Source organism: Spea bombifrons, chromosome 4 (assembly GCF_027358695.1).
Source record: "Spea bombifrons isolate aSpeBom1 chromosome 4, aSpeBom1.2.pri, whole genome shotgun sequence".
NCBI lineage: Eukaryota > Metazoa > Chordata > Amphibia > Anura > Pelobatidae > Spea > Spea bombifrons.
In genome coordinates this window covers 55,252,496-55,275,188 of record NC_071090.1, presented here as the reverse complement: position 1 = coordinate 55,275,188, position 22,693 = coordinate 55,252,496, and the positions used below count along the sequence as shown (strand labels likewise).

The 22,693-nt window shown below is 37.2% G+C and overlaps 1 protein-coding gene across 5 annotated transcripts in view; it reads left to right on the top strand.

The window, feature by feature from the left end:
- The window catches only part of CADPS2 (calcium dependent secretion activator 2), a 110,637-nt gene that overhangs the window by 78,794 nt on the left and 9,150 nt on the right, over nt 1–22,693 (top strand). For 2 of the 5 annotated variants that reach the window (XM_053461913.1, XM_053461912.1), the window contains 7 exons: nt 5,302–5,457; nt 6,401–6,548; nt 6,803–6,817; nt 9,045–9,119; nt 9,763–9,846; nt 10,925–10,957; nt 20,138–20,245. In XM_053461913.1, the coding sequence (XP_053317888.1) occupies nt 5,302–5,457; nt 6,401–6,548; nt 6,803–6,817; nt 9,045–9,119; nt 9,763–9,846; nt 10,925–10,957; nt 20,138–20,245 (619 nt within the window). Of the gene's footprint in view, nt 1–954; nt 1,075–5,301; nt 5,458–6,400; nt 6,549–6,802; nt 6,818–9,044; nt 9,120–9,762; nt 9,921–10,070; nt 10,173–10,924; nt 10,958–20,137; nt 20,246–22,693 lie in introns of those variants that run through there. The other 3 variants (XM_053461917.1, XM_053461914.1, XM_053461916.1) reach the window with 3 other exon arrangements.

Below are 22,693 nucleotides of genomic sequence, written 5' to 3'. Positions count from 1 at the left end.
ATCTACATGCATGTGTGATACTTAATGCTGGTCAGCTTCTGTGCTGGTTCAGTGCACCCTGCAGGTGGGAGTCTGAGACCCCTCTTTGCCTATACGCAGAAAGAGCTGCCATTGTTTACTGTGGGAGTTCTTTCCTGCCACTGATTGACTGCTTGAAGCACAACCTGTCATTAGCTGCAACTGTAGAGCTGCAGCTTCTACTTAAGGTAAGTTGTTTTTTTAATGTTTTTAAGAATGCATATTAAAGTATTCATAAGGTACTTTAATATCTGTTCTTGTTTAGGGATGTCGGGGACAGTAAACTGTTATTTTAAGCTGATACAGCTTATAGGGTGGGCTTTGCTATAGAAAAAGAAAAGCCCAAAGACCATTAGTTAAGCAGTGCTGTATGTAATAAAAAAAAAAAAAAAAAGGTAATGAGTTTGTAAGGCTGCCTTACATAAAACTTCGTAGTAGACTTATAAACAGTTTTTATATTATTTATTCACCTAGGCTAAGACTGTTTCCATATACCCGCCGCTTTTCACGTGAGCCTGATGTACTGGTGTAAATGCACAAAACATAAATAATAATGTTATGTTGAGGTATATAAAATTAGGGCATTTGTATAACTTGAATTATGTTGTGTATAGTTCATAATGTCCATTTGGAATGATCCATGTTTCTTCTACGTTTAGAAAACAAATGTGATGAGCATTACTAAAACTACATTTGGAGAGCAGCTGATCTGATTCACCATTAAGAAAAAATATATATATGCACATTTTTTAATTTCCTTCCTAGAATATAGATCTTGGCGTTTAGTAGCACTAATAATGACCTTATTTAATGTATGAATGGTTTTAAGCTAATAAGTAGTTGAATGATTTGCAAGAGCTAAAGCTGCTAATTCACATTCTATCTTGATTCTGTAGGATAAATCATTTCTGCTGTTCCTAACTTCTATTTTCACAGAAGTATTACCAACAGTCTTCCTAGTGTACCTCTTCCAAAAGTCCCAAGTTTGGCTCTTAATCTTCCACAAATACCTAGCTTTTCAGCACCATCCTGGATGACATCTTTATACGAATCCACGTGTGTATCGCTGAGTGTTCTTTAAATGCATGCTTGTCCTGCATGGCTTTGTTTGTGGCTTTGGCGTACACGTGAGTGAAGTGCTTCTTGTGGATGTTGTGTATGTAATGTGTGTTGATGTTTTTTTGGTACTGGGTTGGTACAGCCGATAATACAGACGGTTTCCTGGTTTATAATATAGGAATGATAATTTTATAATATATACACAAAGTGCAGTTGCCTTTATTCTCTTTGGGTCTAAAATAGTTTTTTCCTGACCTCCTTCTGGGCATGTACAACTAAATGTATGTTTTACAAATATTGAAGAAGATACCTTGTGCTTACACTTGGCAGGGAAGCATAAAACACACTTGAGTGTCTGATGTATAGCTTCTGTTTGTGGGGAAGAAAAACAACCAACCTGATCCCTGCATAAGCAGGTATCTGTGCATGGGGTATAATATGGATTATATTCATATAGCATTTTGGATGCGTCTTTATGCTTTTATATTTTTAAAAAGTAATATGTAGCACTCTTGTTAAATTTAAAGGGAAATTTTAACAATCCAAATAAAAGTCAAAAACAGTTTTTATATTAGATGATTTCAATATTTACCTTAACAGTAAAGCAACAAGCTGGCTTTTTAAGACAAAAAATGATTCACTATAATTCATGGTTGTAAACATTGCTGAAAATGGAACACATGTTCCAGTTTTTCAAGAAATGTCGTAGGTGTGTTGCAGCATGGATTATGTTAGTAGAATAAAAATATTGCTAAAATGAAAAGGCTGATTTTTAATATGATCCAGCACAAAAGAATGAATCCACAAAGCTGTCTCAAATCAAGTTAATTTTCATCATATTCATTACCATATTTTAAGTTGTGTTGCTGGATATGTTATAATGGCACATTTGAGGCATTAGATTGTTTGGGAGATATTCTAGAGTGCGGTGTTCAGTTGTCTGATTGGCCTCCAGGGTACGGAACTCAAGGGAGAACCTGGCTAGACCATCAGCTTCTTGCAATTTTGTTGGCAATGCAGGCAGGAAACTCGAACAATATTCATACTAAAGAGAACATCATAAGAGAGAGATTTTTTAATTAAGTACAGATGCATCTTTCCAACAATTATTATGCATTTTCCAAAGTGATATTTCAAACATTGTGAGGTTGATAAGTATCAGTCAAGCAACTTAATCACCCCCCCCCCCCGAGATCTGTTCTGTTCAAGTCGAGAAGGCAACACTTGATATACCTAAAAGGTTTTTTAATATATTTTTCAGTGTAACAACTAATTTATTTAAAAGAGCATTTAAACTAAGTAAACTAGCTAGTACATGCATGCACTCATACAGAGTATACTGAGCAACCAGAATGGTGTATTTATAGTATTGATAACTAAAGAATAATACTTCTTTGCCAGACATTTCATACATATATAAATAGATGTTGCATACTGGAAAAAACGAACAGCTGTGTCAGCCAGGAGTAAAGAGATCCTAAATTCTTTAGAGGAATTTCTTAGGCATCCAATAGAAGAGCCAACAAGGAAGGAGGCTGTGCTAGATTTTGTTTACTAATGGAGACCTGATTTTGGATATCGTAGTAAAATGTTTTGGGTCCAGTGATCATCAGTCAATGTGGTTTAATATAGAGAAGAAGTTGCATTGCACCACACTAAAACGAAGCTATTAGGTTTGAGAGGCAGATTTTTCTGAAATTGGACGATATGTAGACTTTTCTGTGATGGTCTGGGCATTTTTAGATGCAGTCAAGGACAGCTGAACATTGTATTAACCTTGTGAGTAACATTAAAAGAAAGGAAACCACTCAGGTGCTCCACAGATGTTTAGAAGACTGCTATTAAAATGGTAAATTATCAGCAGCGGCTATGTGAAGTGAGTTTATTTCACAGAAGAGGAAATGTTAGAATAAGAGGACACAAAGTAAAACTAGAGGGTCGAGTTTAGATGTATTGTAAGTTTAACCTAAAGGGTGGTTAAAAAAAATAAATAAAAAGCACAATTGACAGTGGCTAAAACAGTGGGAGAATATAAATGTGCACAGGAAAGGCATAAAGCAGAAAGACAGCCTCAACAACTCTGGAATTGAGTCACGGATGGTGTCCCATTACCTGAAGCCCAACTTCTCCTAGATGACAATCCACTCACTTTTGATATCCCATCTTTATTATTGCCACTCCCTACTAGCTGACCCATTCATCCTGCTGGCTCGTTGCACCAATCACCCAATTGGCTCCCTACACACTTGAGAATGAAATTCAAACGCCTGACCTATAAAGCCATCAACAGTTCTGCATCCCCCTATATCTCTGCTCTCATATGCAAATACACTCCAACTTTCCCTTCTTCGTTCTTCTTATGACTTACAGCTCTCCTTTAACCACCTCTTCCCACTTCCATATTCTGGATTTCACACATGCTGTAACACTTCTCTGGAATTCCCTTCTCTGTTCAATCAGACTTTCTCCATTTAATTCTAATTTTAAAGACTTATTAAAAACCTACCTTTTCCAAGAAGCATACAGCCTCTCCTAATGCACTCGACCAGCTTGCCATCTGCCGCGTCAACCCGCAAGATAAGTTCTCCATATTGTCCTTATTACAATCAACTTATCCACACCCAAGTAGTTCTCTTCTACTGTCTCCCTTCCCCCTCAACCACCAAATAGATTGTTAGCTCTCAAGAGCTTCTCTGTTCTCCTTCTGCACCAGTATTTTTTTTTATATCTGTTAATGATATTTAAGCTGTCTTGTTTATTTTCATTATATCCCAGTATAACAGCGCTACAAAATCTGCTGGTGCTATGTAAATATAATGCAGTGAAAGACCAGACCAAGGAGTGAATAAGGTCTTGGTCATTAGACTAATTAGACATTACTTTTATGTTTGTGTTAAGCAGAAAAAAACAACTGCTCCATCTCGTCTGCCCTATTAAAGTCCCTCTTACTGGCAGTCTGTTCCAGGAATCTACTACCCTTTCATTCTGGTTTTACCTTAAAATTACCAAAAATTACAACCTGTGATACTGATAGACTTATTTCTGGAAAGAGCAAGTTCAATTGCTTATTCTTATCTAAATATGGTTAAGTAAGCACGGTGCTACAAAACGCACCAAAACAACTAAGTGGCACTTTATCAAATGTTGAAACAGATGTTCTACCATCAAACTATATCATTAGAGAGGCTAAATGATTAGTTCTATTTGTATTTGACATTTGACATTGTATTTGTGTTACTGGACAAAATCAATGCATTTTGGTTCCATTTCTGTAAAACAGAATAATTTAGTAGAATAGTTTCTCTTCTCAAGTCTTGGATTTGGGCTTCAAGCTTTCACATTTTCCAGGTAAGCGCTTTACTATGTGGGATTTAACTATTGTAAATTTAGATTATACAAACAGTTGGAGAACATGATTTGGATACATTTATATTTTGGAGTGTCGCTTTAGGTGACAAAAAGCCAGGTAGTTGGTACATCACTGACTTTATAACTACTTGATTACCTCTAATATTTATGACAAGAACATCTTCTGGGGCAAAGTTCTATGGCCTAATGCTGCTTGTAGTTTAAAACACAAGCACATACTTAAATACCCACACACTCTTAAATACACTCGGCAATAACGATAGCCTCACCCCTGATGTTTTAACACCGTAGACTGTAAGCTCGTTTGAGCAGGGCTCTCCTTTAACAAAATGCAAAGTAACTGAACAGAAAAAAAAATCTGAATCAATATGTTGATGTGAACACCCTTTGCTTTTGAAACTTTTGCATAGTACTGTAGTACTCATTGTAACACTATATATATATACACTCTAACACCATATGTTTACATACTTGTCCACACTGGCCCTTCCATTATCCATGCAGCTCCCACAGAACCGTCTTTGCTGCAGTGCTGCTGCTACCCTACTCCCTCCGGTTACCGGGCACCTGATAGCCATGCACCCCCTTAGTGCGCGACAACTTGATTTTAGTTATTTTAGACAAGTTTATATGCATCTTCTAAAAATTTAATTTTTCCTTTGGTAAAATGACATTGTATGGGGTCAGTAAGCACAGTCTCAACTTTACAAAAATGGCATTTTCTTGATTGTTTTTTCACATGAATTGTTAAATTACAATTTGCATGGGAAATGTGAATCCTGCAAAGCTGGTTATTTATGTCTCATAAAATTGATGCTTTGTCCTTTTTAATCAGAATCTCTGTTTTCCTCCTAGAAATGGGTCTTTGACCTCAGAAGACTTGTTTTGGAAACTGGATGCATTGCAAGATTTTATTCATGACCTTCACTGGCCAGAACCTGAATTTGCCAACCACTTGGAGCAGAGGCTTAAACTTATGGCCAGTGATATGATAGAAGCCTGTGTGAAAAGGTTATACCCCCCCCCCCATAAGATCTTCTAATGTGTTTGCAAGAACACAATTTTTCACTATAAATGTCTAACTGTGATTTCTTTTAATAAAGTTTTAGGAGAGAATACAGTTTTATGCTTAAGTATTAAATGGAAAACTGAAACTTAAGTTTTGTATTTTAATGTTTAATAAATATCCTCATCTATGGTGCTTGTTCTCTCTTAGGAGCCTGCAATGTGACCTCATCATGCTTCCAAGATATTTAAAAGCTCTTTATAAATTAGTGCCCTAATCCTAGTACAATCCCTTATATCGCCCACTATAGGAAAATACAATGGAGGACATACTACCTTCCAGAATTGCAGCAGTTGACACTGGATGTTATAATACTAAGTCCTGGCGCTTAAGCATTGGCATGGCGGAATTGCTGCCGGTGCACGGAAGATCAGGCTGTCAACCAACAGCTTGTTCTCCCCTCTGCTAACCGAGGTCAAAATGCATGGCTCTGAATTATGGGAGAGTCAGCATGCCCAAATGTTATAATGTTGATTGATCCTTAAAGAGGATTGAAACATTTTATTTCAAATAATTTAAAAGAAAATAATATTAATCATTTGAACGTTTTGGAAGACCTTACACTGACATGTGATTCGTATGCTGGTTTGCGTGTTTGTTTTCCTTTCGTTATGGCAGATACCCTGTGGAGAGTTGTAGTTACAACTACCTTGCTTTGCTATTCATCACTATTGAATAAATCTCACTGATTTAACTATGTGTTATATTGGTCCAGCCCAAAAGAAAGCATATTGGCAATTAGCCTTTTTAATGTATTGTGAGATCAAGAAGTTGAAACGACAGCTGTCCTGCAAACTACCTACCAGTTCTCTTTAGGGAATAAAACCCCATTTGACCCCCCACATACATCCTACATACAAACTACAATTCTTTATTTACTTTTTGTAGGACCCGAATGGCATTTGAGCTTAAGTTGCAGAGGGCAAATAAATCTACAGACTTTCGCATCCCTTCATCTGTATGTACAATGTTTAATGTACTGGTGGATGCAAAAAACCAATGCAGTAAGCTCTGTGTTCTAGATGGGGGACAAGAGGTAAGTGCCTAATTAAGAATTTTACAAATGTTAATGGAGAGATTCCATTTTTTGAGTTCTTGTGATCTTATTTGCTCAAAAATATACATCTTAATTTTGCATGCTCATAAGTACGATGTGATATGTGCTGTCATAAATATTGTTAGCTCATCCTTTGCTTAGTGGTTAATATACCATTACCATGTTTTTGTTTCTTTTTTTTTTTTCACGTTTTCCCATGTTTTGTGTCTGGGCCATTCCATTGCACCATCCAGTTTTCTATGCAGTGGGTAAGTGTTTGAACTTATTTCAGACTATCTGATGCACATTATTGTGCATTTAATTTCATTCTAAAGTACATTCGCTTTACAAGGATTTGTAAGTGCTTCCGACAGGCTACTGCACAAATCCGCTTCATGTCACTTGATAGTAAATAGCCTTCATCATTTCTGAGTCTGACTAATGGTAAATGTGTTGGTCTTTAAAGTGGAAACGTTAATGTATTATTGGTATGAAAGAAAGTATTGGGATAGCTGTGTCTGTGTACGTATTGTCCAGGTTAGAGCCGCATAAAAAATTCAGGTAATTCAATTTGCAGATGGACCTTTATTTATTTTACTATTGAAACAGCCACACCTTACATTTTTTTTATAGTTAATAGTTATTTTATTTTAACTGCTCAGTACAGTGGAAGCCTAATTTAAAACATGACTGGTAATGGGATCATCCACGTCTACAGATAAAAGAAGTTAATTGGAACAAATGTAGATGAAACCATATTTCTGCATAAGATGACTTTGTCAGCAAAGATTAGGTGCCCCTTTCCTATGTGAAGGAAACCTAACTAGGGTTGTTGCTATATATGACTACATGAAAACATTTCAGTAGGCGTACACCGATCAGCAATAATATTATGAACCCTGATAGGTGAAGTAAATAACACTGATAATCTTATCATGGCAATAGGTGCGATATATTAGGCAGCAAGTGAACATTTTGTCCTCAAAGTTGATGTGTTAGAAGCAGGAAAAAATGGGCAAGCGTAAGGATCTGAGCAACTTTGACAAGGGCCAAATTGTGATGGCTAGGGGACAGAGTCAGAGCATCTCCAAAACTGCAGCTCTTGCAGTGGTCGGTACCAATCAAAAGTGGTCCAAGGAAGGAAAAGCAGTGAACCAGCGATGGGGTCGTGGGTGACCAAGGCTCATTGATGCATGTGGGAGGGGGAGGAGACTGGCCTGTGTGGGCAAATCCAACAGACGAGCTACTGTAGCTCTAATTGCTGAAAAAGTTAATGCTGGTTCTAATAGGTGTCAACACACAGTGCATTGTGTTTTTTTTGTATATGGGGCTGCGTAGTCGCAGACCATTTAGAGTGCCCATGCTTAACCCTGTCCACTGCCGAAAGAGTCTACAATGGGTGTGGTCTGATGAATCACGTTTTCTTTTACATCATGTGGATGGCCAGTTGTGTGTGCATCGCTTACCTGGAGAGCACATGGCACCCACCTCGCAACTTACAGGACTTAAAGAGTCTGCTGCCAACGTCTTGGTGCCAGATACCTCGGCACACCTTTAGAGGTCTGTTGAAGTCCATGCCTCGACTGGTCGGGCTGTTTCGGCAGCAAGGAAGACCTACACAGTATTAGGCAGGAGGTCATAATGTTATGGCTGATCAGTGTTTACTTGTCTTTTTGGTGTGAATTGTTAAATTAAAAGTTAGTTTAGTATACACTATCACTGTGCTGAAAGCTTCACTTTATTGGAAGAGCTGAGAAATAGGTTCAGTCTATGGTTTGCTCTGTATAATGATGCATGAACATTAGTGTATTGTTCTGTCTTATTGTTTATCATATATTTTTATTTTATGACAAGTTTGAAAAATCTATCCTTTTAAATACCATTATTTGAGGTTTGTTTCTCTTATTTTCCATTGTGCTTTGCTTCAATGGTATTGATAAAAAAAATTATGCTTGGTTTGGAGCTCCTTTTTGGAATATTTTTTTCAGATTGGAATAAAAATCCGTTTTTGTTTTTGTTTTGTTTTGTTTTTAAATAAAAACATTTTTTAGACAAAGACTTGAATGTCAATGATCAGGCACACAATATTGCATTAATAATTTTTTTTTTTTTTTTTTTACAGTCTTTTTCCTTGTTCAGCTAGGCTAGCGCTTAACTAAAATAAAAAAAAAAAGAAAAAGAAAAGCATGGCTACCTTAATTGTAGGAGACACAAAAAGTATCCTTCACATTCCTTCTCTTTTCAATGAGAATGAGAAATCAATTCAACTAAATAATAAAGCCATTAGCTGCTTGACTCAGCATCGCGCATGGGAAAATCTTCAGCACATAATGGGACGAAGTGTTGATTGGATAGATCATTTTCAAGGTTTTGTTCTTATGTTCAAAAAAAATATTCCATCTATAGATAGTAGATTTAATAATACCCTTTTTCTGTTTATTCCAATTGTGTTTACTGGTAAGACTAATATTCCATTATTTTCTTTTCAAAATGCAGCAACAGTACCATTCTAAAATAGATGACTTAATTGAGGAGACTGTTACAGAAATAATATCACTCCTGGTTTCCAAGGTAAAGATATAGAATCATTTTCTTTGTTTTACATTCGGTATTTAATGACATTGTGCAGCACAATGTTATAGATCACACAAAAGCCTTTCACATAACGAAAGGAATCATGTTTAGCAGCTATAGTGCTAAATTATTACAAGGTAGTCTTCATGATCTTAACATATAATTCAGTATATTAATACAGCAGCAACATAACTGAGCAATAATCACATGCACGTTTGGTACTATGGGGCACTGCTCTTTTTCTTAGGCTCAGCCTATAGTCTTAAATCTACGATCTGGCTAAGTAGTATCTCAATACTTGTCAAGAGTGTGATAGTATATATATGTGTTCATGAAATAAGGTACGAGTCGCTCACCATTTGGTTTCTAGCATAGTATTTTTTATAAAATTTCAAGACTATGTATGTATGGTATGAGGGTGTGTGTGATCTGTATATACATACAGTATATACATACCCATATGTATCACATGTCTGTTATTGAACGTAAATGTCTATTAAAATTACTATGATACCACTGCTGAAAAATGAAAGCTTATGCGCATTTACTTATGTGCATCTATTTTCTTTGTGTAAATTTCATTAGAATGTATTCTATTTGGAACTACTTTTTCATCAGTCACTAATGTCTTTTTTCAAAGTTTGTTTCGGTGCTGGACGGTGTGTTATCTAAGCTGGCGCGATATGACGAAGGCACTTTCTTCTCCTCTATACTTACTTTCACTGTAAGTATGTCGCTACATGAAGGCCGGTCAGCAGGAATGTTGTCATTGAAGTTATGTTTCACATTGAGCTATTTGTGTGTTGTTGTTATTATTGTTTTATATAGTGCCATCAAATCCATAGTGCTGTACAATGGGTAGACATGACATAACAAGTAGTATAACAAATTGACTAACTGAGACAACAGGTGAGTAGGGCCCTGCTCAAACGAGCTTACAATCTAGAGGACTGTTATAAATCTAGTCTACTATCTTTCAAAGAGGAACAACTGGTGTTGGAAAAAGTGCATGTACCATATCTTAATGTAGCATCTGGCATGCTCAGATTTTGTGCTCTACTTTCCAAACTGTACACCGACACAGCCAGCCATGGAAACCTCTGCAATGCATGGAGCATGTGCGCAAGAAGTGCTTCTAGCTTTCCACGTTTTTAAAAGATAAATGGCACGTGCGGGACGACTGAGGAGCATCTTGGTTCATGCACTCCCTCTCATTACTTGATGCAAATACACCTGTTTTATTAAAGCAAATATAAACTGCATTGTTGGCATCTTTTCCTTAAGTTGTCACTTTTTTTCACTGACAGTCAGTCAACCGAGTAAATGACTTATGAGAATATGTGGCGGAATGAACTTTAACGTAGCTATAAAGAGTCAGCTCGGTGTGGTGGATTGTCCAGAGAAACTCACCCAAAATATCACATGGCAGACAAAAATGACAGATGAGATAAAACCAGGATTTTGACGGTGTTAACCTACGTTACTGTATACATGTGACTGTTTTATGCTAAAGGTGAAAATATATTATCCCATGGAACGTTCCCCATTTAACAGTTTTAAGTCAGTATCTTTTGAACATAAGATAACTAATTCTAATTACGTTTTGAAGTTGATTCCTAAACGTGTATTCTGTGGTGTGGATAATTAAATTATCTTCTTCATCTGATAATTTTATTACCCAAATGTGTAATTAACAAATTGCACATCAGAGAAAATAATACATCAATTGTAGTGTCGGCTTTAAAAAGTTACACCACTAAGCACTTAATTGTTCACTATGCATTTTGTTTTTTTTTTTTCAGGTGAAAGCTGCTTCAAAGTATGTGGAAGTGCCTGTAAGTATATTTATTCTCTTTCTCTCTGTGTAATCTGAAATGTGTGCCTGGAATTTATTCTGTTTCGTGTTTCTGTAAAGTTAGTGGGTAATTTACATAAGTTAAACCTTAATTTATATAGGTTTATGTATTCTAAGAAATTCCAGTGCGTAATGTCAAGGATAACTGAAATGGATAAATTATAGTGAAGGATTAATCCAGATGTTTAGCTTTTCTTCACATGAGCACGCTATAAACTTGGATGTTACCCTTGTTTGCTAGACAGACATATACAGAGGTTGCATTGAATTTTTCTACCGGCAGCACCACAATTGTTTTTGTGGTGAGTTAAATTGTATCTACAGTACTAATTTTCAACTACATGGATTTATTCTCTTTAGAGTATTTTAGCAATTTCTTAAAATATTTCTTACAAGGATACGTGTTTAGTCCTTCAACTAATCTTTGGGCTTTTTCCACTTGCTTTCTCGTCTAATAAATCTACCAGCCTATAATAGACCAGCTAAACGATATAAATGGACCCTTGCATTTTTCTTTTAACATTCCTATATGCCGTTACAATATAGTATGACCATTTTTGTGAGGATTTACTATTCATTTAAACTTCAGCTTTGTGCAAAAATAGTAAGTCATGTTACATAAAAGTTTGGCACTTTATATTGCTATCATTGTATGTGAATATGGGCATTACTCTTGGAAACAGGGCAGCGCCAAGGTGGGTACATGGCCCCCGGGTGGCAGGGAGTGAAGGAGAGAAAAGGGTGCTGAGCGGTAGATAATGAGAAAAGGGGGGGGGGATATTGAGAATATTACAATATAGGGGAGACATAAGATTAAAATGTGATGATATACTAATGTGATATTGGGAGTTATGCTGTACAACTGTCTGTGTCTGCATCACTATATGATGATAGGAGTTATACGGTTGTGGTGATGGAAGTTCTGGTATACCACTGTCAGGCTCAGTATATATTTATTAATGGGAGTTATGCTGTACCACCAACAGGCTCAATATATATTGATGGGATTTATGCTGCACCACCCTCACTGTCAAAATGTGAATAACTCGCTGGATTTGGGGAAATGTGCCGTACCTTGTTTATCTGCTTTCCTCAAAATAACCTCTGTATAGATATATGGGAGGCACAATTTTCTGTTAAACTGCAAAACTGTTAAACTGTACATATGTTTTAATGATATCTATTGATTCACAAGTCTAAAGAACATAAGTAAATATAAAATGTGTCTGTAATTTGTTCTGGTACAAATACACCAGAATATTTCCAAAATAGTGTTGTTGCATGAATAAATGGATTTGATTGTATAACGTTTTTGTATTTAATACCATCGTGGTTTAGAAGACACCTTTCCTTTGTGTCTCACTGAGCAATTTCCTGCCTAATTGAGCATATGTCTTCTTTATAGTAGTTCTCTGGCATTGGTGTTTTCTTGCCATCTCAAAGGATTACCTGACACTACACAAGCTTTGGTCCTCATGATATGTTATACATTTGTGTCAATATTCCAACAGGTTTTAAAAGAAAAAAAAAGTGAATGTGGCATCGTACACTAAACATCAGAATAATCATTAAAACTGCATAGATAGCGATTGAGAAGAGGAAGCTGTGGCTGCCGCCTCTTATTACACATTATAAATGATGTATAACAAACGTTACTTTTGGAGAAAAGGTTCAAAGTATCGTATAATTGGTACCCTGTACTATGCATGTTCAGGCAACATTAGGTTTGAGTGAAATTGTTAGAATTTAGCTTCAAAATGTGTTGCTGTTGAGTAACTATGGATAATTTAATTATTTATGCAACAATGTTTTTCATTGAAAGTACTGAGATCTCGGTTTTTATGCAACACATTTTCTAGAAACTAAGTGTAGAATACCCTTACGGAAGTGTTCAATTGTGGTCCTTAAGCAGTGATCATTTTGTTCTTGCTCGCAAAGGCTTCCCTTGGGTAGTATGTATAAAAAAAAATCACCCTCTTCAAGCTCCCCTGTGGGTAGTGTTGTAACCTTGTTATTCTCAGTGCACTTTTCCAGTTGGGAGGAAAAAGGATGTTGCCTAGCGATATGCGCACACCACCAACCCAAATATTTTCCTGTTTGCTGTAAACAGTCTGAAAATTGTTCCCCGAATCATCAAAGATTGTATGCGTATACATTGGGGGCTAGTCATATGTTTACACAAACCTCATGTAAAAAAACTTAATTGTTTGCAAATTGTAAATTAAATTGCATTGCCTATAGAGCAGTAAAAAAATAAAAATAAAACAATACAAATATTGGCTCTGGGTTATATGCCTATTTGTGCAATGGTAGGTTTTTTCAAACCCATATTAGTTGACCCAGAAGAAGGCCAAAATGCATTTAGACAGTAATGTCATTGTCAAATAGAAATCAAGTCCTTGTTGAGGCCAAGGATGTACCCTGGATCGACATTAACATATCTACTTTTGTGAAAATCCTGTATGCATTTCATATCTAGACGACATCCAAACGTTTCTTGAATATGTTAATTGAATTGACCAAATTGCAGTCTATTTCACAATTAAACACATAATAAGCCAACGTACTCTGTCCCTCACTGATTGTTATTGTAATTCACAATAGAGATGGACAAGCACTACTCGACTAAATCATATGTATATCCTATGGCCTAATTTAGCAATATATGTATGTATAATTATGTAGGATGGTAGAAGCATCTGTTCACGGTATCTTATGAAGAGATAGGTAAAGGATGGTTGTTGAGGCTCTGCATAGTAAATTTAAGTTTTAGGTTTCCAGCTCCTTAATGGTTTTCATGTAACAGGGAGAAAGTGAAATATATATTTCACCTAAGTAAAACCCACTTGAGTATTGGTTCCACAATTATGTATTATTTTCTTCGTTTCATAGTCCTTTTATATGTTTCTAATGAGCTCTATACAACATGATTGTCCAGTACTGTTACAGCACCGTTGACTGTCTTTTGACATCCCTGTCTTTACCACCTGATACTGTGACCTAAACTGCGTACTTTTGCCGTCCTAGTACTTTTTTCTTATTTAGTACACTTTTCGTGGATGACATCCAGCAAATGTCCTAAATGTGTATAAGTAAGTGTGGTGTCTGCCTGGGGTGCAGAAGACGCCTACAAAAAAGTTTCTGCCAACATTAGCATTCTGAATGTAACAAGGGGTAACAGAGGCATTATGAAACGCTCATTCACATCCAAAAGGCAAGCCAGAAGACCTGCTTTTCCAACAGTATACTTGTGGTGCCACCACCTCTGCAAGGGATTATAGGTAGGTATAAGTAAACAATGCCAACAATGATCAGCTTTTCCCTCTATATCCACTTTATACCTGGACCCCTTGTGTACAATGTACTAGACAGAATTTAAACACCTGAAACCGTGCTGCAGAAGGACACAGCTGTTTCGTCCTTAATGGGACTTATGAGGATGAGGTTGGATACTGATCTACTGCTTGAGGCTTGGAGCAGTACGTGAAGCACACCCAACATATGTTGTGGTTGAGTAAAGGTGGTTGAAAACTCCTCCACTTGAAATTAAGAGGGTAGCAAAGGCATTGCCACAAAACTGTTGGGAAAGCAGGTTTTCTTGCTTTTCTGGTGGTTGTCGGTGAGTGTTTAAAAATGCCTCTGCTACCCCCCTAATTTTAAGCAGAGAGGTTTTCCATCACCTTTACACCACCGCAACCCATGTGTGTGCTAATTGTAACAGACATTCAGGAGGAAAGTGATGTTGATGTTTATCCACTGAAGATAAGTGAGCGTTTGCAAGAGAGTTTTGGAGGACAGTTCCTGCCTCCCTTCACTATCCCATATCAAGGGTGAACACTGTTCAATGGATGAGGAGACCTTAAATCTTGGTGTGTTAACCATTTATTATATATATCAGCTCATCCTGCAGGAGAAGCTCATTGGGGTCAGACCTTCAAAATATACGGTACAGTCCAGGACAGTCCACAGCTCTCATGTAAACGTTCCTGTCCACTCTCCTTTTAGTGAATAGACCCTATTGTTTGGTCATGCCTTAAGGGTAACTTTGAAGGCCTCAAGTAACCTGCATTTAAACCATATTAAAGCATTGTGCCATTCAGTACATTTAACAATTAGCGGTGTAGGTTTTCAAAGCTCCTCAAAGTAAGTGGTGCGTGTTACACTTACAAAAAACTACAGCTGGGGCAGTCCACCAAGAAATTAAGATGTATAATCTTGAGACCTCTTAATTAAAACACAATTTAAGCAGTTTAGAGGAGACGTGCTAACATTTCAAGTCAAAAAATCGTAAACATAATGTTTTTGCAAACTCAAAATATAGCACATTGCATCAAAATGCTCCATGTCGGGCCAAAATATAAACACTGGATCTGTGTATCTGTCTTTTACATACTTCAATCAGTCCGTTTAGGGGGATTTAATGCTCTTGCTTCCTCTCTAATCATTTTGATTAGTTTCAAGCCTTTGAATAATTGATTGAGATTTATACATGCTGCGTATCTATAGTTGACTAATGCAAGATAGTGTGCCCTGGACACACAAAATAGGAGGGGCCGCATGACCCGACTTGATTATTGTAGGGGCATGCTTGACCTATGGGGTAGAATATATACAGGTTAGGGTTAAAAGGGGGTGTGGCGTGTAGGGTCTTTATAAGGAGGGCTAGGGATTGAGGCCTTCCTTTTCAGTTTGACAAACCCTCTCATCCACCCTAGACTTTAAGGTTACAGGTTAATTGCGGGGAACTGTGGTTCCGGTTGTGCTTTTATTGGTGTTCTGCTCGGCAGGGAAGTGAGGTTCTGGTTGTGTTTTATGGATGATTTATTTGTGCCATTTGGCTGAAGTTTTCGTGGTTGCTTGTCCAAGGTATGGAAAATGAAGTTATTGTGAAGTTTTGTGGGCCTTTTCCCCAGTTTCCCAAAGGGAAAGAGGGAGCCGTTGTACTGATGCCCACGTGCTAGTGCAGTTTACGGCTCGGGGTATGGATACACGGAAACGAGTTGAAGAGAGTTCCCGGAGGGAGGTGGAACTGTTGGTTAAATCAGAATTTTGTAAGGGGTGTGTTGGTAACCTCTGTAGGGTGTTGTAATAAGGGTGGAGGGACCCTAAATCATGGAGGTTACGATATAATGTATGTTTTAAGCTTTAAATAAAGATTTTGTCAGTGGTTTTGAAAAGGCCCCAGCTTTATTTAGGATCTAAGCACTGACACAAAATCTTTATAATGTATGTTTTAAGCTTTAAATCTTTATTTAAAGCTTAAAACATACATTATATCGTAACCTCCATGATTTAGGGTCCCTCCACCCTTATTACAACACCCTAATTTTTGTTTTTTTTGGGGGGGGTCTCGATGGTAATGATAACAGTAGGATCCAAAATATACCTGGTGCTGTAATCATGTGGAAAGGTATCTGCTAGCTCTGTTAAGGCCTTCCTGTCGCAAGGGTGTGTATTTTCACAATTTGATTTATTTTATATTTACATATTTGTTTTTAGCCATACGTGCATTGGACTTTTTCTTTCTCGTCTCCTGTTGGCTCTGATATAAGGTTGGACTGGCTCTTCTGCGTCTGTTGCCCTTCCTAGTATTGATTTCTAACCCAGGGAACATGCACCTGTGGGATTAGGTGCAACAGCAGGAAGTAAGAGCATTTACAGCATATAATTAACTAGGAATTTGTTGTCTGCTTCTTTCAAACTGCGTGCCCTTGATGCCAGGTTAACTAGTGATTAACTTTGGTCTACACCCTTATTAAAGATTGTTCTTCTGTATCCAGCTACTTGTGTAACCAGTGACATAATAGATCCTGGCTATGTTTGATTTCCTAATGTGCTTAAGCTTTCATGCTTCAGTGCCCTGAAATGGTCTGTGAATGAGTCAATCTGTTTTATCTGCTAATACTTTTTTTATGAAACAAATAGAACATCGGTTAAACTGGAAGAGGACCTAGTGTTTTACAGGGAGAATTCAAGTAGTTGGCTGCAGACTAATGAGCACTTGAACCCACGGACAGGTTAGGCGAAGTTAATCTATGTATTAACGCTTAAAAATAAAAACGGCTACGCTTTGAAGTGATTTAGCAACATATTATGGATAAGCGTAGCAGGTTGGCACAGTGCCATAGTTTGTTAGCAAATCTGTCTGCCCAGATAAAAAAGAAAAAACAAATGTCTTAAATATTTGCCGTAATAGAATCTACTAAAAGGGTTTTTTTTCTAGGTTATGGATGTGCCAGACGGTTTTAACCCATTAATCTGATCTTTTCGGTCTTAAAAAGATATCAGAGCACAGGATATTTTTTTTTCTTTTCATTGAAAGATCAATGTAGTCCATAACTAAAACAAAACATGTGCTACACTACCGTTCTTCACTGTCCAGTGTGCTTCAGCCCCTGGTCTCCCGTCAGGGCCACAGACCCCTTTAAACGGCTAGTGTTGCCGTGGTCTTCATATATGAGACAGGGAAGCGGCAGGCAGTGCTACTTCAGCAGGGGACAGGCTAGCCATACACAGTGTGTGTGTGTATGTATTATACCTTCCTTCATTCCCATTTGGGTATAAGGTTATCCGCTTCACCAACAATTTAAACTAAGCATTTTTTGACTGAGAGATTCTTTCAATATTTTCAGAATTATATCTAAAGCCACTATAAACATTGTTTGCCCTACTCCTACTTTTATGGTAGCTTACCCTCTTCTGAGCCTGTTGGCAACCCCATACCACTCCACTGAGATCTCTCATTCCTGAGTTTCTAAAAGTATAGTATCAAAGAATTTAAAAAGGAAACTATGCATACTTCATTTACTACCTCATCCTTGTACTTTATTCAGTTTCTATAAAAAAAAATTGGGCGAAATTTAGCTTAAGCTCAAGGGCTCTTACTTTTGAAGTTGACATCTGCATCAAAAAGTTAAACTTCCGTTGCCAATTGCTTTCTTGTCATAAAAGTTTCTCCCTATTTCTCTTCCAACCCCTACCTTTGCTGACCGAAGTAATCAACTACAATCAAAAGCTTAAATAAGAGTTAACTTAATGGGAAGGCATGATGATGCCTAACCCTGATAACAGGATATTAATGTGGCTGCTCCCATAGTATACCTATAGAATATGTGCACACTTTTACATAAGCTTATTTAATGTATGTAGAATTTTGGAATGGTGGGAGATGCTTTTAATGAAAGAACTGTCATCGTTTGGGAATGGACCTCTTGAAGTTGAGATATTGATAAGCGTCGCAATAAAGGGGAAATTGTCTGATATTTGTCATTCTTCTAGCAAACTTTATTACTTACATTTTAGCTCATTTAACCAAAACACATTTGTGGAGAACATGCATAAAGCAAAGAAGATTAACATCTAATTGACCTAATCAAAAATGTTCAGAGAACTATAATTCTAATTGATAAATCTCACCAGCTGTTGCATTTGCTATAACGTTACCGGTGGATTTTAATGATTCCTGTCTTTCAGTCTTTGTGTAAATATGTTTGCATGCTATCATCTTACCATATGTTTATTTTTGGGAAGGCAGATCATTTTAATGTGGAATACATCCAAGTTTTAGGTTGGTATATGCATCTATATTAATATATCGGAATGATCTGTATTTTGAAACCTAAATGTGTTTATAAGTTAAATAGCATTAAATTATGATGTGTCATATACGACCAATACATGAAACCAGTTGGCATAGTGACTGAATCTGCTATATTGATTTAGTTTTTCAATTTAAGGTTCATCTGTTAAGTCAAGCCAGCTGATAATTATGGTCTAGTCTTTGTTTTATTATTAAACTATATAAAAAAATTAATAAACATGCAATATACCCACAAAAACAGTGAATTTCACTCTCTTGTTACAGTTCGTTTTCAAAGACTAGGTGCAAATGGCCAATGTTTTATGGTAGATTGAGGAAAGGTTATGAGGTGATACCCTCAAGCGTGTTATTCTCATTTGTGTTTTATTCTGAGGCATGAATTGAGAAGAGTGGCATTATCATCATTTCAGGAATTCCAAAAAATGTAGACATTGTAGAAACACTTAAATAACAGGATCTTTACTTTTATATTTGAACGTTGGAGGCCTACCAAGTGCGTCCAGTCCAGGCTTGAAAAAGACTTGTCAAATTAGAGTGTATTTTATAAAGACATTCAGTTGACTTCAAACCGGTTATATCTGTATGCAAAAATACTGTTATGCCACTGTCATATATTAGTTTGTGATTGGCCAGCTGCCTTTAACTGAGTAGGGAAGTGGCACACTTTAAGCACCAGGGCAACAAGGCTTTATCTGCCAAATTCTAAATGAATCACATAACTAAACAATATCTGAACACTTATTTTTTTACCTTTATATAAACTGGGTCTTCTTTTTTGTGTTTGCATTGCAAGTTGTAGACATGAAAGGTGAATTATCTCCTTGAGACACACACGTCACAAGGTTCTATTCCTGCTCCAAATAGTTAACCGTTTGTGGGTTTGTCTTTCTTGTGGTAATTGATAGCTGATCTGTAATCTCAATTGCCCGCTTAAAGATCATCAAGGCTTTTATTTATTGGATTTGGAGGTGTTATTACAGTATGTGCATATGGTCGTGTGGGCTTAAGCTATCGGCAGCCATTCTTCTTGCTTGCTTGAAGATGCAGGTATTTCCCGTTCAGGACAAATCCTGTACCTTTCCTTAAACCTCACAGGATTCAAAGGTTTCTGTTTCTGCTTGCCGGTAGTGGTACTTTAATAGTAATAATGTAATAATAATGTCCTTACAGTAATATTTGACATTCATTTTTTTCCTTGCTTAAAAATAAAAGAATTACGGTCTTAACAAAGCTCCTCTTTGCTTTCTATACCATGCACAATTTTAATAAACAAGGGTAGTTAAAAGGCAGATAATTTTTTTGCCCCGAGTAATGTGTAGTAATTACATGTACCTATTTGTATTATGTTTCCCGTACAAAGTAAATTGTACCATTAATAGCCAAGGGCACTCTGTATTATGTAACGATGTTCACAGATTCCTCTTACCACTTTTGTTTAGGTTCAACGTGTTTTGCTTTTATTGCAGTTTCATTTGTATTATCCAGCTTTGGATGTGTACAGACCCATTAAATGTTCAGTTGAGCTTTTACTGAACCTTTTTATTATTTTTTTACCTACAGAAACCAGGACTAGACCTTGCTGACACATACATAGCATTTGTACGCCAAAATCAGGATATTTTACGGGAAAAGGTCAATGAGGAAATGTACACAGAAAAGCTGTTTGATGTAAGTAGCTACCCATTTCCAGCATGGTAAAATTTGATTGAAATATCAATACTGTAGTACTGTCGTATTTGTGCATAATTGCCTATTCTCTATCCTTTCACGTGTACAGGAATATTAGAAGAAAGAAAATTCTACTTGTAGTGTGGTGTTGCCATGGGTAACAGGACTATTTAACTATTACTATATTGGCAATATTACATTAAGTATACGCTAATTTAAATACAATTATTGAGTACATACCCACACATTAATATAATGCTGCATAACTCAATTTTAACTAATCTAGAGATAATCATAATGAACTGAACAGATGTGTCGCTACTTGATCTTTTAGCATGACCCAGTGGATGCTGTGATCTTTCACTAGATGGAATCTATTTTTAGAGTCTAATAAAGGTGTTTGTCAGATTCTTGAATTTTCTTAACTCGTATTCGAGGAAGCTGGTGTATGTGTGTGTGAGAAATCACTCCTCTTTTATACTTCAAATCACTGCTACACCTTACTGTTTTAGTCTTGCTGACTGTAGAATGTCCACATTAAACAGCTCCTGAAAGTTGAGTTTGCCCAGAACTAAGCAATACAGTAAAGCAGGGGTGAATTAACAACTGAGCAAGAGGGGCATTATCCACAGGGCCCTGTTCTGCTGCCTACTTGGCGCAGTGTAAGTTCTGTATTTGACTACACGTCACAGTAGAAATGCAATACTTGTTCTGGGTGATGTGTGAACCCAGACAGGGGTCCACTTGGTGCATGAGCTCCCTCCCCTGCAGCAGGAGTATTTACATAGACAGACTCCATTATGGGTGAGTTTCCTACTCCCTACCACATGACAGAATCGTCTAGAAAGAAGCACCTTTTGTATTTGCATGTTAAAGTCAGATGATCCTATTGGGGGAAAAAATCAAAACCACTTTTGTTACTCTTTCTCTGTCTCCCTCTTACACTCTCTTACTTTGTCAATGTCCCCTGCCTACTCTGCCTACAGCTTTTGCGTTACTGTCTCCTTTTCCACGGCTTCTTTGTTTTCTCTGGTATTGACTCACATAGTAGCCTGTTTTTCTGCAAAAGGACAGAGCTTCCGCACACACCCTCTTGCCTGATTGAAGGAACAGGGGGAGGCTGTCTCGTTGCTATGCACCTTTTTCTGAAGTACTCCAAGAGTCCAGACGGATTTGCAGAGAAAGAAGCGCTTCTGCACCCCTCTCTCCGCAGATCTGTCTTCAATATTCTGGTCTCTGAGTACTTCCGCAAAAGGGCTGAGCCACGACGTGCACTACCGGTACAGCCTCTCCCCGTTCCTCCAATCGGGAGAAGGTGTTCACAGGGGCGCCGCCCTTTTGGGAAAGTATGTGGATAATTGGCTGATATTGGAGGGGGAAAATCGGGGAAAGAAAAAGAAGAAAAACAAAAGGCAAGAGAAGAAGCAGAGCTGTGGAAAAGTTGACAGTGGCATGGAAGCGGTTGGCTGAGAAGATTGAGATGACAGTCGTGAGTGCCTTAGTCTGCTGTGACTGAGGTCTGAACAAAACATGACCCCTAAAACATGGAAGTTTCTTCAACATATTTTTTTCTGAATAAAAGCTGGTCGTATAATCGAGCAAATACAGGATTTTTAACTTTAAAAGTTAGACATTCAGTATGGCATCACACTGTTCTGTTAAATGGGATTTATAGTAAGGTTAAAATGGAATTAATAATTCTTCAGATACATCTTTAGCAGTGTTCCTGTTATTTATGGCAGTTTCCAGATATGCTTAGTCTGATAGCAGTCATAGTGTGCAGACAGTCCAGCTGGCGGAGACGCTAACACAAACAAGGCAAAGCAATGTATTTTAAATGTGAGAACTTTTTTTTATTCTCGTGTCGTAAATAGGGAAGTGTGAAACATTTCTGAAAAGTGAGAAAAATATTCAGGAACGCAACATTTAGTGTCAGTACACCGCCATATGACACAAAAACCCACAAAGTATGGTCTCTGCCTCGATACGACAGCTGTCATAGGACCTATCAAGTGCTGCATAGACACCAAGCCAGGCGTGCTCCTGCTAACCTGTCACCTTGATGCTTACAGGGATAGAATGCCAGGCTAAATGCTCTGCGTACAGGGAATAGACCACTGCAGGAAGAAAAGAATGCCTATATCTGGAAAGCACGTTAATACAAGACCAAGTTTAAAAAAAAAAAACATTTTTGTTTATTATTTTATATAGTGCCATCAGAGTCAGCATAACCATTTGTACATCATTATAGAATATAACATATGTTCTGACATACAGAAACGGGAGGAGGGCCCTGCTCAAATGAGTTTACATTTGTTTTTCTGGAGATATAACAATCCAAAAAGGTCAACGCTGTGACATGATATGCTTTGCGCTGATAATTTCCATTTACAGGTAATCCTATATTAGATCGGGGATTTGCATTTTTAGTAGTATTCTCAACCTATA